At 40.9% G+C, this 16,533-nt stretch overlaps 1 protein-coding gene across 2 annotated transcripts in view; it reads right to left on the bottom strand.

Moving 5' to 3' along the window:
* LOC127659926 (ADP-ribose glycohydrolase MACROD1-like) overlaps window positions 1-16,533 on the bottom strand; it is a 112,355-nt gene that overhangs the window by 10,590 nt on the left and 85,232 nt on the right. For both annotated transcript variants that reach the window (XM_052149920.1, XM_052149918.1), the window contains exons 6-7: window positions 7,101-7,222; window positions 19-49 (exon numbers count right to left, since the gene is read on the bottom strand). In XM_052149920.1, coding sequence (XP_052005880.1) covers window positions 19-49; window positions 7,101-7,222 — 153 coding nt within the window. The remainder of the gene's footprint in view (window positions 1-18; window positions 50-7,100; window positions 7,223-16,533) is intronic.

Genomic DNA, 16,533 nt, shown 5'->3' with positions numbered 1-16,533 from the left:
AAAAAACCTTACACGTACCGTATACTCCAGTAGAGATACAGGGAAAAGCCTACAGGAACATCAAAATATATTAAAAGCAATACCTAAACAATTATTCACACTTTACTTTATAACATTGTTATAGTTATACCTATTGTACCTATGTAAAAAACAGGGTTTGCAATGGAGAATGTAAATTAATTAATTACATTAATTATGTATTAAAGATACAATACAATGTTATTAACACCGAGTCACCTGCGCCCCAGAATTAAGGGCCTTAAAAACAAAAACTTTACTTGAAAACAAATGGAGGAAGTCAAAGTCAGTTGTTATTGCTTTTAAAAATATTTGCTGCTGTGGTGCCATCATGCAAACCCCAGCATGATTAATACTTCGAAATTAATTAAAGTAATAATTCACCCAAAAAAATTAAATAAAAATCTATCATTTTATAATCATGCTTGTCCCCATCGATGTTGTTCCAAACCTACAGTATATGATTTCCTTTCATTCAAGGAACATAAAGGAGTTATTTTGCTGAATGTCCTAGCCTCTCTTTTCTATACAAGGATCAGCAGGATAGCAAGATAGGGGCTGGAAGGAGACGCTGGTTCGAGAAAGAGAGACGCATGGGGCAACGTTGTATGTGTGTCTGTGTCCTTTTGTTTTATGTTGTTTTAAGTTCATTTATATCATTAAAGTTTATGTTTATTGTTCAGCCGGTTCCCTCCTCCTCCTTTACCTGTTATGGTCGTCTATGAGAATGCTGCAAATGATCGCCAATCATCTCAAGAGGTGCTGTGAGTTTAGTTTACTTTATTTTCACGCAGTTGGAAAGCATTGTGAATGCAAATCTGCAGGTTCAGTAATATCTTTATATTAAAGAATCAAAGGTGAAAGTAATTAAATCATAAAGTAATACAAGACACGTTCACATTGAATCTAAAATTAAGTGTTATTTTCTTTTCTTTAGGCTTCATTAACTCTATTACCAAAATGTAATACAAACACAAATTTGATAAGAACACACACATTTGGCAGCATTATTTTGGGAACACAATGGAATTTATTATGCTTATTTATTTGATTTATTATTGTGTTTACATTTATAATTGTCTTTAGTTTTTAATCTGTAGGCTAGTAGTAATTTTCCACCTGATGTTGTTGACGTATGCTTGCGTGATGGCAAATGGAGCCGTTGGAGACGGTAAATGTTTGGATTTGGGGAGGTGGTTAAATAAGATTTTTGTATTACTTACTTTAAAGTGCAATTTAATTTAGAAATGTCTTCTGTTTATGTTTTTTGTGTTTCAATAAATGAATTAAATTATTAAAGCAAAATCAATAAAGCAAAAAAATTCACTGACCCTCGGCAGGGGTTGACGATGTAATCGGATATCACAATAGGCAATTATCACTAAAATATACACATACCGCTCAGCCCCAGTGCAAAGCGCTATGTACAACAACCATGCACTCTTATCCAATTTTCATGAGAGCTCTAATTGTAAGCATAATTTTCATGCACAAAGAGCAAGTGGCTGTGGGTGGGAGTGTTTGCACTAACTGTGGGTGTATGTGCGCAAACTGTATGTGTATTATATGTTAATGAAGTGGCGGAAAGCACAGTTTGCTATTTTTCTGAAAAATAGGTAATTGCGCTAATACGTTTAAAAAGCACGTCTTCTCTCAGCGCAAAGTCTAAAATAATTTCCTACATTTGTGGTTTGTAGATTCCACAGCAGGTGGTAATAATGTCCTTTTTGCTGTTTTATGAAATCTGATTAGATTTGTGTTAAACTATATATATAGGTCATGGTTTATTTTTCTATTATTATTATTATGTTTATATTTACAATTGTATTTCTGATCTAATTTGTATTGGTATATTTTGGAAGAATTTGGAGATGGTAAAATGTTTGGATTTGGTATGATTTTTCGACCACATCATTATTTTGATTATTTTTTCATTTAGTTGTGTTATTTGAATTTTTAAATTTTTTGTTGTTTCATTAAAGAATTAAATTTTCAAAAATGTCAAAATCGACCAGTAGTAGTAGAAGTGCATTTCGATGAAATCACTGTTGATACTAGCCATGATTTGTGTGTCAATATAGAAAACATTATTAATAATACTTGTATATTCTCCATAATTTAACAGAACATAAATTAATATACTGACGAGAACCACATTTTCCAATGCATAAAAAAGGAACGTGTCACTGTCAAAGAAAAATGCCATTCATACAGGATACAGTTAATGCATAAAAGTATGGTAAATCCATATTTCTATTCTTCTAATTTATGGCATACAGTCCATTTTTACACTACCAACTTCTTATAAATGTGTTGTCTTTGTTCATATTGTTGGTGCTTGACAGGGAATGTACTATATAATAGGACGCAGATGCTACCATTACCATAGAAGAATCTCTATTAATTAATTATTTAATTATTAATTATTATACCGCATAATACGGCATAATTTTGCCAAACCCACTTGCGCCTAGACATAGAGCATGCTTGCAAGAAAAAACCTTCATGGCCCTGCCCACTGACTTTACTCTGACAGACCTCATCCCTATTTGTTTTTAAAGTCTGATAAAGAGGAGCAAGGGCATTCAGCAAAATAACTGGAAGAAAGTTATACCAGTCTGGAGCAACATAAGGATGATTAAATGTTGACAGAATATACATTTTTGGGTGAACTATTTCTTAAAAATAACATGTGGCAAAAGTTATTGGCATCATTATTTTTCCACATAAAACACTAGACAAAAAATAAAAACCAGACAAACAAGTAATACACTACGATGCTTGCTCACTCCTTTTTGAAAATTATAACATTAGATCTTAGCTGTGCCTGTATGTGCTGTGCTAAAATCTTTTATATATGCAGTAACCTGTCATCAATAAATCAATACCTGAAAGAAATAAAGCTCAAACAGCTCTCATCTGTTATAGTAGATTCAAATAAAAATTGTAAGGGCATCAGTGGGGTGCGAGTTATGTACTGTGTTATGACTGGATTGGTGGCATTTTGATTCTTAAACCATGATGCAGCTATGAATGTGATAGATAGATACAATGTTAGAGTTTAATGTGTTAACTATATGTTCTTGTGTTTATGTGTGTTCATAGAGGAGCGGGTCAAATTTATTATGCAGCATCCAAAATTGTGATATTTTGGTGGGCTGTTATGATTGACATGGCTACATCACAGGTTACACCTGTGGGCAATTTTTCTAACAGCTGTTCTGTGTTGCGGTGAGAGGTGACAGAGATAAAAGGGAGCTGAGAGTCACACAGCAGAGAGGAGTGACACATGTTGGAGTTTAGTGTGTTTATGTTTATGTGGACATTTTTCATTGGTACACTGAAAAGTGCTTTAAAATTAAAAGTCGAGAGAAGGTGGAAATTCATTGGCTCTCACTTCCTCATTTCTGAAGAGTGACAAGAACGTGTTACAGTGGTACCCAGAATTAGAACTGAGGAAGAAACACCATCATGGAGTCCTCGCCATTAGCTGGACTCTTGTCGGCATCCAAACGACGCAGCATCAAGTCCTCCTGCAGAGCAGGAACAGAGTTTCCATGTCCTACTCCAAGCCCAGACAGAGGACTGACAGGTATTACGGAGCCTCATGGCCCAGGGGAGTCCTCCATCAGCAACCCACGCCAGACATGGCCACGCCCACGAAGATGGGGCTGCAAGATGAACCTGAAGCCTTTATTGAGCTTTTTGAGCAGGCGGCTGAAGCATGGGGCTGGCCCAACACCTAGTGGGCAGCCCGACTGCTGCCCTTGCTGTCCAGGGAGCAACAACTTCCGGTTGTGAGGATCCTGGAGTACACAGACCTAAAGCGGACCATCTTGCAGTGGGTTGGCCACAATCCGGAGGTGGCCACAATTGGCCAATTCCATAGTCCATTTGCCTTCACCCAACAGCTCCGTGATGCCTGTCTAAGGTGGTTGCTAACCACCTAATCACGACACCGAAGCTGTAATCGATCTTGTGGTACTGGAGCAGTTCATCAGCAGACTACCGAAAGGGACGGCTGAGTGGGTCCAGTGAAGACGGAAGCAATCCATCTGGCTGAGGACCATTTGGTGGAGTATACGGGGGCCGGGGAGCCCCCTTCTCTTGCTTTCTCTCCTCTCATCCTTCCCCTTACATTTACATTTATATTTATGCATTTAGCAGACGCTTTTATCCAAAGTGACTTACAGTGCCCTTATTACAGGGACAATCCCCCCGGAGCAACCTGGAATTAAGTGCCTTGCTCAAGGACACAATGGTGGTGGCTGTGGGGATCGAACCTGCGACCTTCTGATTACCAGTTATGTGCTTTAGCCCACTACGCCACCACAACTCCTACAATCCTCCCCTTCCCCTTTTCCTGTACCAAAGCCAGCTCCCCATTCTCTGGGTTTTCCTAACCCACTGGCTTCCTCTCTGTCGCCCTCCCCACAGGTTGGTTACTCTGCAGCCAGGGGTGCGGAGGGAAATGTAATTCCAGAAGGCTCATCATAATCCAGTGGCAGACCACTAAGGGAAAGAGAAAACACTAAACCATCTCATGGCCCATTTCTACTGGCTGGGCATTCACAGGGATGTTCGTAGGTGGTGTGCACTATGCCGCAAATGTCAACTGGTGAATCCACCGGCCAACCCAAAAGTGCCATTGCATCCTCTACCACTAATTGGGTTCCCTTCAAAAGAATAGGTATGGACCTCATCGCACCATTAGAACAGTCAGCACGCGGATATCGTTTGCATTGTCCTGGTGGATTACGAAATGCGACATCCCGAAGCAGTGCCTCTCCACAATATCACAGTACGGTGTGTTGCAGAGGCACTCTTCAAAATTCTCTCCCAAGCGGGGATCCTGAATGAGATCCTCACTGACAAAGGCACTACACTCATGTCTCGCACTCTGTGTGAAGTTTACGAATACTGGGTATTAAATCAATTTGGACCAGTTGAACTGGTTAAACAATTTAATACAAAACGTAAGAACATGATTTGTTCGTTCCCGATGATGCTCAGAATTGGAATAAAGGGCTCGAGCCCCTATTATTTGCAGTTCAAGAGGTTCTGCAAGCCTCCACGGGAATTACTGTATGCACATCGACCTTGTGCCATGTTGGACATCCTAAAGGAAAATTGTGAGGAGGGACCTTCACAGACTAAAAACGAAATTCAGTACATTCTTGACATGAGAGCAAAACTCATCACACTAGGGCAATTATCACAGGAGCATTTGCTACAGGCTCAAGAACTGCTACCCACATCGAGCTCCAAATTACTCGCAAAGTGACAAGGGCCCTTTGTGGTCACACGGCGAGTTGGGGACATCGACTATGAGGTAGAATGAACAGATAGAAGCAGAGCAATGCAGATATACCACCTCAATCTACTAAAATATTGGAGAGCGGAGGTACCCGTGGTTTTGGCAACGGTAATTTCGGAGAGGGAGGAGCTTGGGCCGAATGTCACCCGGGTCCCGTGTGGAGACCACCTCTCACTGTCCCAAATCACAGAGGAGGCCAAATTGCAAAGGGAATTTTCCAACAGGTTTTGGCCTCTGTCTGGTCACACGAATCTAATAGGAAACCACACTGGGACAATCCCAGGAGTAGTGGTACGCACCTGTCCCTATAGATTAACAGAAAACAAGAAACAAGTTTTACAGGAGGAACTTAAAGCCATGCTCGATATGAGAGTAATAGAGGAATCTAACAGTGACTGGTCCAGCCCGGTGGTTCTAGTCCCTAAGACGATGGGTCAGTTCGGTTCTGTGTGGATGCTGCGTATGCCGCATTTTGCACCACCCGAGGGCTGTCCTGAGATTGCTGTGGCGGGCAAGGTTCACGGCAAATCCAAAAAAAGTGTGCAATTGGACGGGTGGAAGTACGGTATCTGTGCTTACACTTGGGACATGGGCAGATGCATCCCAAAATGTATAAGACCACAGCGTGAGAGTAATTGGCGACAGAGAGATAAAAGGGAGCTGCGAGCTACACTACACTGAATAAAAGCTACACTGAAAAATAAAAGCTGAGAGAAGGCTGAAATTTGTTGGCTCCCATGTTTTTTTTTTTTTATAACAACTTTAAATGATATTAAAAAAAACTAAAATTCAAATGTTTGTTTTTTTTGGGTAATTTTTAATTATTATTTAGTTCATTTTGGAGTCCTAAAAATTTATTTGAGCTTAGCTTCAGTTTTTTTTATTATTTTAGTTTATTATTCCAGTTAATGAAATGTCTTCTTTTAGTTTAACACTGGCTGTACCTCAATCAAGCAAAGAAGTCTGAATACACCGTGTGTGTGTGTGTGTGTGTGTGTGTGTGTGTGTGTGTGTGTGTGTGTGTGTGTGTGTGCGCGTGCATGTGTATGTGTATGTGTGCGTGGGTTTGGGTGGTTTAAGAAGAAATTTGTTTTAGGTTACAAACTGGAATTACAAGGGTATTATGCTATAAATGGGGTTTATGAGGACATTTCTAGTGTCCCCATAATTCAAATTGCTTCAAAAACGTACTACACTGCACCTGGGTAGCTCAGCGAGTAAAGACGCTGACTACCAACCCTAGAGTCACGAGTTCGAATCCAGGGCGTGCTGAGTGACTCCAAAGAGGTCTCCTAAGCAACCAAATTGGCCCAGTTGCTAGGGAGGGTAGAGTCACATGGTGTAACCTCCTCGTGGCCGCTATGATATGGTTTGTTCTCGGTGGGGCACGTGGTGAGTTGTGCGTGGATCCTGCTGAGACTAGCATGAAGCCTCCACACGTGCTACGTCTCCACGGTAACGCGCTCAACACGCCACATGATAAGATGCGTGGATTGAAGGTCTCAGACGCAGAGGCAACTGAGATTTGCTGTGAATCACTACACCACCACAAGGACTTAGAGCGCATTGGGAATTGAGCATTCCAAATTGGGGAGAAAAACATACTAAACTATACTTTTTTGAAAATTAAAAAAAAAAAAAATTATGGTTAGGGGTAGAATCTATAGTTTATACAGTATAAAAATCATTATGTCTATGGAGAGTCCTGATAAGGATAGCTGCACCAACGTGCATGTGTGTGTGTGTGTCTGGATCAAGTCCTCACCACAGTACTCAGGTGGTTTTTAGTTGCTATGTCCAGGCAGTTATAATAACAGTTTCTCAGTGCTTTTTCCTCTCTCTCCCCCACTGAATCCTGGACTATTGGCCCCACGGTGTGGATAACATCTGTGAAAGAGAGACACATTCAAGCCTAAATATCAGACAGTATTTGAAATACCCTTCATAACGTCAACTTCCTGCCCCCTATCCTTCCCTTTTATATTTCAAGCATACTTGTCCTATTATTTTGTCTAGACTTTAGATGTATTCTTGTCCTTTATTCACTTTTCTTCATCAACTACTGAAGCTGCATTTCTCTCAATCCTGCATTAGGTATCTCAGTATCCTGTTTCCTTCTGCCATTTACAGTGGGGTCCAGTGGGGTCAAAAGTCTACGTTGAAAATCTGTTTTGGGGTTTTAAATGTCAGCTTGAGTGCATATTGTTATTAAAGCAAAGGGGGTCATACCAAATGCTAAGAAATTCTGGGATGTACATTTTTGGTTTTGATGATAATATAATTTCTAATGAAAAAAAAAAAATCCCAAGCATTTAGAATGCTAGTGGTCTCAAACTTTTAAACTCTACTGTACACTTGTACTTGACCGTTTCCTTGTCCTAGTTCTCTGTCTATCATCTGTCTACAACATTCATCCATCTGTCCTCTCAAAAGCTCATGTCCCTCCTCACATCATCATGTCACGTCTGTAGCATGTCCTCAATCTCTCCCCTTCGCCCCAATTGTCCTAGGAACTCCCAGAAGCCCAGCATCAGTGACTGTCACACTCCCACTCGTCTTTTCCTCATCCATCCATCCACCCCCCCTCCAACACCTCTCTGTGTTGCGTGCTGTCCGGCTGTATTATTTACATTACACTCTACAGTGTTTACAGCATCGATCCACCTCTGTTTGTTTAGTCCAGCAGCACCATCATACATCAACTCGGGCAGAGACATTACTCTCGCTCGCTCTCTCACACACACACACACACACACAATGGACTAAAAAAATAAACATAGAATAATGGGCCAGGGTTATTATAGTTTTATAATTTTAATTTAGTTTTTAATTACATTTTTAATTTAATTAAATTTTTACTTTCAATTTTGTTTTGTTTTAGGGCTGCCAACGTTAATGCATTAACTAATATAATTTAAATATGTTTCATAGTTTGTTAAAGTATCAAACTTGTAATGTACTTTAATTCATGGTTACTTTTATTTTATTTTAGTTAGTTTTAGAGTATTTTTTGTTTAGTTTCAGTTTTTCACAATTTCTGTTCTTTTTATTTTTATTTCAGTTAACAAAATGTTTTAGTATTTCATCTTAGGAATAGTTCACCCAAACATGACCTTCATGTCATTCCAATCTATATGACTTTCTTTCTTATGCAGAACACAAAGACGTTTTAATGAATGTCGCAATCCATATATTTAATACAATGGCTGTTGATAGTGTCTCACTAAAGAAAAGCATATAAAAGGATAGTTTTTTCATAAACAAGCTGAAATAAAAAACAAAACAAAACAAATTTATCATTGCACTAAAAAAAATGTATGTGAACATGCGAGCCACTGTGAAAAAAACTTCTCTCATTGCACTCAAGATAATCACTGGAAACAATGTCCATTGTACAAATACATTTGGTGTCTTTTTAAGCTTTAAAGTGATTCACTATAAACTATCATTGTACTGGAAAAGACAGACTGGGAAATTCATTAAATTCATCTCCTTCGTTCTGCATAAGAAAGAATGTAATTTAGGTTTGGAACGACATTAGGCTGAGTCAATAATAACAGACTTTTTATTTTTGTGGGAATTATTCCTTAAATGATAAAACACTGCAGTGAGCATTGTTTGACTGGAAGTATAGTCACAAGTAGCACAACATGAGCTGTAAAATGGGTGTAGAAGGAAGAGAGAAAGAGAGAGACAGGATGGCATAATAGCTGCAGACACAGCTGCACCTGGGGGTTAAAGCAAACTTAAGTAAACTGCCGGGAGTTTCAGATATCACACTGCTCAACTCTCCTCTCCTCACTCTCTCGTTCCCTCTAAAACAAACACACACAACCAGATTTGCAACAGAAGGTGCAGGTGGAAAAGGAAATAAACACTTTCCACAGTGTTTAGAGCTACAAAGTAGTCTAGTGTACATTCAAGACTTCATAGATAAAAGATACATTTATAAAAAAAAATTTCCAGCTGTTAAATCTAATTGGATGAACAGTGGATGAACCACACTTTAAATTCATTGTATGCGCAAATTATGTATGCCTGCATACCACACATCACAACATTGCACATCAATATCTACATTACATGAATCTATGTTAAAGGAACAGTTCACCCAAAAGTAAAAAAATCTCTCATCATTTACTCATCTTCATGACAACACAGATGTATATAACTTTCTATTTGTTAAATCTATATTTAAAAGTAATATGATAGGTGTGGGTGAGAAACAGATAAATATTGAAGTCCTTTGTTACTATACATTTTCCTCCCTGCCCAGTAGGTGGCGATATGCATGAAGAATCACCAAAAACAAGAGTGGAATGTGAAAGTGAAAGTGGAGATTTATAGTAAAAAAACTAAATTGTTTCTCACCCACATCATATCACTTCTGAAAATATACATTTAACCACTGGAGTCTTATTGGTTTACTTTTATGCCATTAACTTGCATTGTATAGACCTACAGAGCATAGATATTTTTCTAAAAATCTTCGTTTGTTTTCAGCAGAATAAAGAAAATCATACACATCTGGGATGGCATGAAAGTGAGTACAAGATGAGATCTTTTTTTTTATTTGGGTGAACTTTCCATTTAATATGCAAAAACGACAAGGTACTATATCACCAAGAGGTACAATACTTTCCAGAAGAATTGTTTAGTTGTGGTCTTTTTCAAAACACCTAACTATATTTATTAAAATTTGAAACGCATCTCATCTGCGTAACGGACATGAATGATACCTGAAATTATGAGGCTTAATGAGGAGAGGTGTGCTATTATTTTTCTAAACCATAAACTTGTATTGAAAGAGGGACACTTATCTAGGGACCAGAATGTCATAGAGACTTGGGAGTGGGCTCTTTTGACTTAAGCCAGTAAACAACCACACAGAACACCCCAGCTACCATATAACAATACGTGAAAACCACTCAGAACAGATCAGAGCCTGGCAACCATGCACAGCACCCTAGCCAGGCATACCAGGTATTTTCCCGGTGGGCCGACGCACTTTGGGGCAGACCAGGGAAGGACTGGCCAATGGGAGAACCGAGGAGTCTGGTGGGTCGGCCGCGAAAAGCTAAAATGAGCGCCGGGTTATGTAGAACGGACCACAAAACTGACACTTGTCCTCTGCCACCCGGATTGATGTGAGTAACCTCCATACCATGAGGACCTACTAAGTAGTGGGAATTGGGCATTCCAAATTGGGAGAAAAGGGAAAAAAAATGGTAAAAAACTTAAGAAACAAAACACACACTTTACCTTTTACCTATTCATGTAAACTGTAACCTAAAATAAAAAACAAACAAATAAATAATAATAATAAAAAAATAAAGAATGAAAGAAAGCTCATGGACATGTCATGCATCAACTACCCACAAATCTTGTTGGGATTATTGATAAATGTAGTTATTGAACATTGGTGTCTTTTATCGTGTTGCTTTTGTTGCTGCTAGGGGCCTTGCTTACTATCAGTAAGTTACATGGGAGGTTATAATCGAGTTCCAAGGGATTTTGCAGAGTCAAGCTACAGTCTTCATCTGTCTATCCAAGTAAACATGACACAATACATAATAGAACATTTGAGGGGAGGACTTGAGCTGAGAAAGTTTAAAATACACATCACGCATCACCTCAGTCTTTCGGAGAATGTGCAAAACGTTGAGGCCAGTTGTGCTCCAATTAATGTGTATTCATGTTGTTATCAAACTGGTACAATTTCAGTGGACTAAACCGTTTACATGCAAAACCAAAAATATTTTTCATCAACATTCCTGTGGAATTTTATCTAAATATAACATAATATACTGTTTATATTAACATCTAATATGAGAATTACTAGTCATTTCAATGAATTTCCTATTACTCAAAACAGCTCAATACAACTTGGTGGTCAAAATGTATGAAACCAACATATTCTTTTTTAAATAAACATCATCAAAACAACTTTATAACTGAAGTACACAACATTAATAGTTCTTTACTATGTTGTTAAGCAAAATCTATACTTTTTACTTGTATGAACTGCCAAATGTTGAAGTGTGATTATGCTGTATGCTGGTTCGGCATTATATGACTGCAGAGTAAAATGTGGACAATTTCCTCTTTGAAGCCCCATTTAGACTAATGTATGCATGAACTTTTGATCTTGCTTCTTAGCCTTTAGATAGTAGTACCTTTGATTTAGATTATTTGTTATGTTTGTTACGTCTGTCATTTCTGTTTTGTACAGTGTGTGTTTTTTTTATTATGTGTATGTTGACAGTCTTGACAAAGTCACAACGTTTGGTTTCCATACTAAAAGCTATGTGGTATTTAAAAATTATTATATACTGTACCTCTCCGAAAAAAATCTAAATGAATCGAATGCAATAGGATGGATAAAAAAACCCTGTAAACATACTGAGTGATTTTCCACAGTTTTGCATTATACCTAACAATGTACATGGCTTATTCGTTTTCTACACCAGGCTGGAGATTTTCTATAAATGTGTGTTCTCCTTAAGGTGTGTGGTCGTCTCGCATGTCGTTACTTAAACCCTTCTATTTAGATCCTGCTCTGCAAAAACATATTGTTCTCGTTCAGTGCCACCTTTCCCCACGCTGCCCCCAAACTACACACCAAAACCCCAACTGTATAGATGAATCCACTCCAGACTTTCTATTATCAACCTCTAAATCACTTCTCTGTTTGTCCCTCCATCCCTCCTCCCACCTGTTCCCCTTTCTCTCTATCTATTTCTGTAAAAGGTTGTCTGTCTTTCTGTTATCAAGCCTTGCTGTTCACTCAGCCAGACCAAACTCAAGTCTTGTGCACAATGGGAGGCCCTGGCCTCTCCCACCAAACCCCTGGAGAAAAAGTCACTGTGCACTCCATTCCCATTCTGTTGCGGCAGAATAGCAGGTGCGTTGATTTAAAAAAGGCATCCAGCTAAAACGGTGCAAAAGCGGGCGAGAACACAACTGCTTATCATCTGAAAAGTCAGTAGGTGTCTGACTCCAGTGACTCCACCCCATTTTGTCATTCTCTCCTTTTTCCTCTTTCTCTCTCTCAAATTCAAATTTGCTTGACAGTAGGGTTGCAATTTACCCACCGTGACAGGCCGATCAAGCACAACGGACCACACAATAGATCCCTCTCCATTCACCTTGGCTTTCATCCGACTGAAAAGAGGCGGCTATGATTTTGAGAAAGCTGTGGCCAAAAGTAATTTGAGATAACGGTCTCAAATTTGGGTCATTTTAAATTTACAGTGTGTTTTGTTGGATTGTATTTATAAATACAATTAAGAACCTTGTCTTTCATCTATTCTATGAGAAAAAGAGAGAGAAATAGATTAGTAATAACAGGAGAGTGAGTGTTCGATTGGCCTGTGTGGATTTTAATTAGTGTTAATTGGCCACAGAGGGAAATGAGGTCTCGGAGAGAGTATACGAGTGTGTATGTGTGTGTGTGTGTATTGATAAACACACTTCTCTCTTTCTTTCCCCCTAACAATGGTTGTTATTTGTATGGTTGCGTCCCTTGTCAAGTCTGTATTGGTACACAGGTGGACTAAGGGACTGACAGAGGTTATGATTCTGTCCTTCATACACCAATGAGATCCACTGGGTTTCTAGCTCACCCCTCAACTCTGCCAGAATAAATATTATTACTATATGCATGTCTCACTATAAGACACAAACATACACTCCCATATCCTCCTCCAACAAGCAACATATGCAAACTTTAGCTGAGGTAGTCAAAACATGTCTAAACGTCACACAAACACACAAATCTCTTAAAATCTGGTATTTAAAACTGTATTTATGGACGTTTTGCCTTTAACTAAAGGTGTTTGCCAAGGCAATTTATATTTAGAATAAAATATACAAAGTATTAAACTTTGACTCTTAACTCATCCTGCACTGTTTGTGCTTTGGCCATGAATGATAGCTCTAACTGTGTTGCTTGTAGAGAAAATATGTGCTTCTACTTTTCCAAGCGCATCAGAAGAATTTTGAAGATGCCCAAATGGGCAAAATATTTAATACATTTATATGGAGCCCCTTAGGAGGACAGAGCTGGTATTTCCCTCGCAATACTTTTGCATTGTCTCACAATAAATTTAACATGGTTTTACTATAGCAACCATATTTTAACCTTGAAATCCATGGATATAAAAATCATAATTTTGTGTCTATTATGGTTTTACTATTTGTAGTAAAACCATAGTAACCACATGAAAAACCATGGTTTATCCATAGTAAAACCATGGTTACAATATGGACCGAGTATACAGTATAAAAACCATGGTTTCCACCAAAAAACCCATGGTTACTTAACTTACTGTTCAAAGTTTTTACAATATTACTATATAAAAACCATGGTTTCTGCCAAAAAAAAAAAAAAAAAGACGGTTAGACTAAAACAGTCACGAATGTGAAAATACTGGGACCGATTGCAAAACTTATTGAGAGGGAATGCTAAACTTATTGCGAGGGAATGTGAAAATATTGTGGAGGAATGCAAAACTTATTGTGAGGGAATGCGAAAATATTGGGAACGATTGCAAACTTATTGCGAGGGAACGCAAAACGACTCGGTTACTAACGTAACCTCGGTTCCCTGAGAGGAGGGAACGAGTATTGCGTAAGTAGCTTACGCTATGGGAAAACTCAGTTTCTCCAGAAATATTGAAGTCCTTATGTAAAACGCATTGCAGCTGCACAGCAGACAGCAATGAGCGAGGCAGCTTGGTCATTGGCTGTGCTGCGGCAACTTGCTCGAACCAATGACGGGGCGACTCTGAACGCGCGACCAATGAGCGCGCTTCACACCCGTGCGCTCAGAGCCCGCCAAGATTGCCGTGGCTAAGGCTATATATTAGGCGCCCCGTCATGAGAGTTCTTTAGGTTCAATCGACTGAAGCGAACTGACCAAGCACAAGCACGGCAGCTTACGCAATACTCGTTCCCTCCTCTCAGGGAACCGAGGTTACGTTAGTAACCGAGTCGTTCCCTTTCGAAAGGTCTCTCCTATTGCGTAAGTAGCTTACGCTATGGGAACACCAGGCAAAACGCCGTGCGTGCTGACTTCGCTCTATAAAGCCAGAGGCAGACGCCTGAGCCTTAAAGCAAAGTGATTATTCAACGAGCCGGCCAAAGGCGAGCTATATAATTGTATAATACAGAGCGCCTTTGCCCCAAGGTGGCCCATGGTGGGGCGCTCATTGTAAAAACACACGCACATATCTTATGTACTGATTTTTCTATTTACTGATATGCATAAAAAAGTCAGTCAGAGACGGACCTTATAAGGGAGGAGATAATGCTCAGCATATATGTACTCCAGTCCATACTACAGTCAGGCTGATAGAATGTTGGAATGCAATGAGGGGACCTGTAGGTTATAAAACCTGATAAATGTCGAAGGCGAGGCCCAGCCTGCCGCCGCACAAATATCCTCAATGGGTATCCCACTCGACCACGCCCACGAGGAGGCCATGCTCCTCGTAGAGTGAGCTCTGACGCCTAAGGGGCATTGAAGGCCCTTGGCTTCATAAGCCAGCGCTATAGCATCTACTATCCAGCGCGATATTCTTTGCTTTGAAACTGCGAGACCTTTAGTGCGGCCGCCAAAGCATATGAATAATTGTTCCGTCTGTCTGAACGGGGCAGAACGTTCCAAGTATACTCTGAGCGCCCTGACCGGGCAGAGCAAATTAGTGTTGCTTTCGTCTGCTGAAGACGATAGCACTGCCAGAGATATCACCTGTACTCTGAAGGGTGTGGAGAGCACTTTAGGAATATACCCGTGCTTTGGCCTAAGGACAACTCTGCAGTCGTTAGGTCCAAATTCCAGGCAAGCAGCGCTTGATGACAGCGCGTGCAGGTCGCCTACTCTCTTGACTGAGGCGAGTGCCAGCAAGAGCGCAGTTTTGAGCGAGAGCTGTTTAAGGTGCACGGTTCGGAGAGGTTCGAACGGGGCACTCTTGAGTGCGTCCAGGACCGTGGCCAGGTCCCAGATCGGTACCGAGGGGGGGCGAGGAGGGTTCATCCTCCTAGCGCCTCTTAGGAAACGAATGATTAGGTCGCTTTTCCCTAATGAGCATCCTTTATCAGGATTGTGTGACGCCGCTATGGCAGCCACATAGACTTTGAACGTGGAGGGTGTGCGGCCCGCCTCCAGCAGCTCTTGCAAAAAGGCGAGTACACTTGGTATCTCGCACGATTTGGGGTTCAAGCTCTTGGTATCACACCAGTCACTGAACACTTTCCACTTTTGGGCATATAAGCGCCTCGTAGAGGGCGCACGCGCCTCAGTGATGGTTCTCAACACTCCGCTGGGGAGGTTCTCTGGAACCCGGTTCTCTGGAGCCATGCATGAAGGGCCCACAGATCGGGGCGGGGATGAAGAATCATCCCGTTGGCCTGCCTGAGGAGGTCCAGCCTCAACGGAATCGGCCATGGGGCAGATTGCATCATCTGCATCATTTCTGGAAACCACGTCTGGTTCTTCCAGAGTGGGGCTACCAGGAGCACTGCACATTTCACCTCCCTGATCCGACTGATGACCTGAGGTAGCATCGCGATCGGGGGAAAAGCATACAAGGGGCGGCTCGGCCAGACTTGGGCGAGCGCGTCCGTGCTCTTTGAGAAGAAAAGAGGGCAGTGCGCATTTTCCCTGGAGGCGAAGAGGTCGACCTCTGCTTCGCCCAATGTTTGCCATAACCACTGGACCGTCAGGGGGTGGAGAGACCATTCTCCTGGGAGAACCTTGTCTCTGGACAGCATGTCCGCTCCCTGGTTCAGGATGCCTGGCACATGCGCTGCTCTCAGTGAGCGCAGGTTGTGCTGTGACCATAAGATGAGCTCCCTGGCCATAGAGTGCAGGGAGCTCGACCTGAGTCCACCCTGGCGATTTATATACGACACTACCGTCATGTTGTCCGTTCGGACCAGGATGTGTTCGTTTTTCAGGTACGGAAGCAGGGCTCTGAGAGCCAAGGCGACCGCTTTCATTTCCAGACAGTTTATATGTAGGCGCTTTTCCGGGTTTGACCAAAAACCGGAGACAGGCCTGCCCTCGTAAAGGGCCCCCCATCCTATTTTGGAGGCATCTGTCGTGATCATTTTTCTCCGCGTGTTCACGCCCAGACTCACGCCGGTTTGATACCAGTCGACGGCCTTCCAGGGTGTCAGGGCTTTTATATAGC

Source organism: Xyrauchen texanus, chromosome 19 (assembly GCF_025860055.1).
Source record: "Xyrauchen texanus isolate HMW12.3.18 chromosome 19, RBS_HiC_50CHRs, whole genome shotgun sequence".
NCBI classification, from domain to species: Eukaryota; Metazoa; Chordata; class Actinopteri; order Cypriniformes; family Catostomidae; genus Xyrauchen; species Xyrauchen texanus.
The sequence above is the reverse complement of the archived record's forward strand: the minus strand, read 5'-3'. Positions and strand labels throughout refer to the sequence as shown.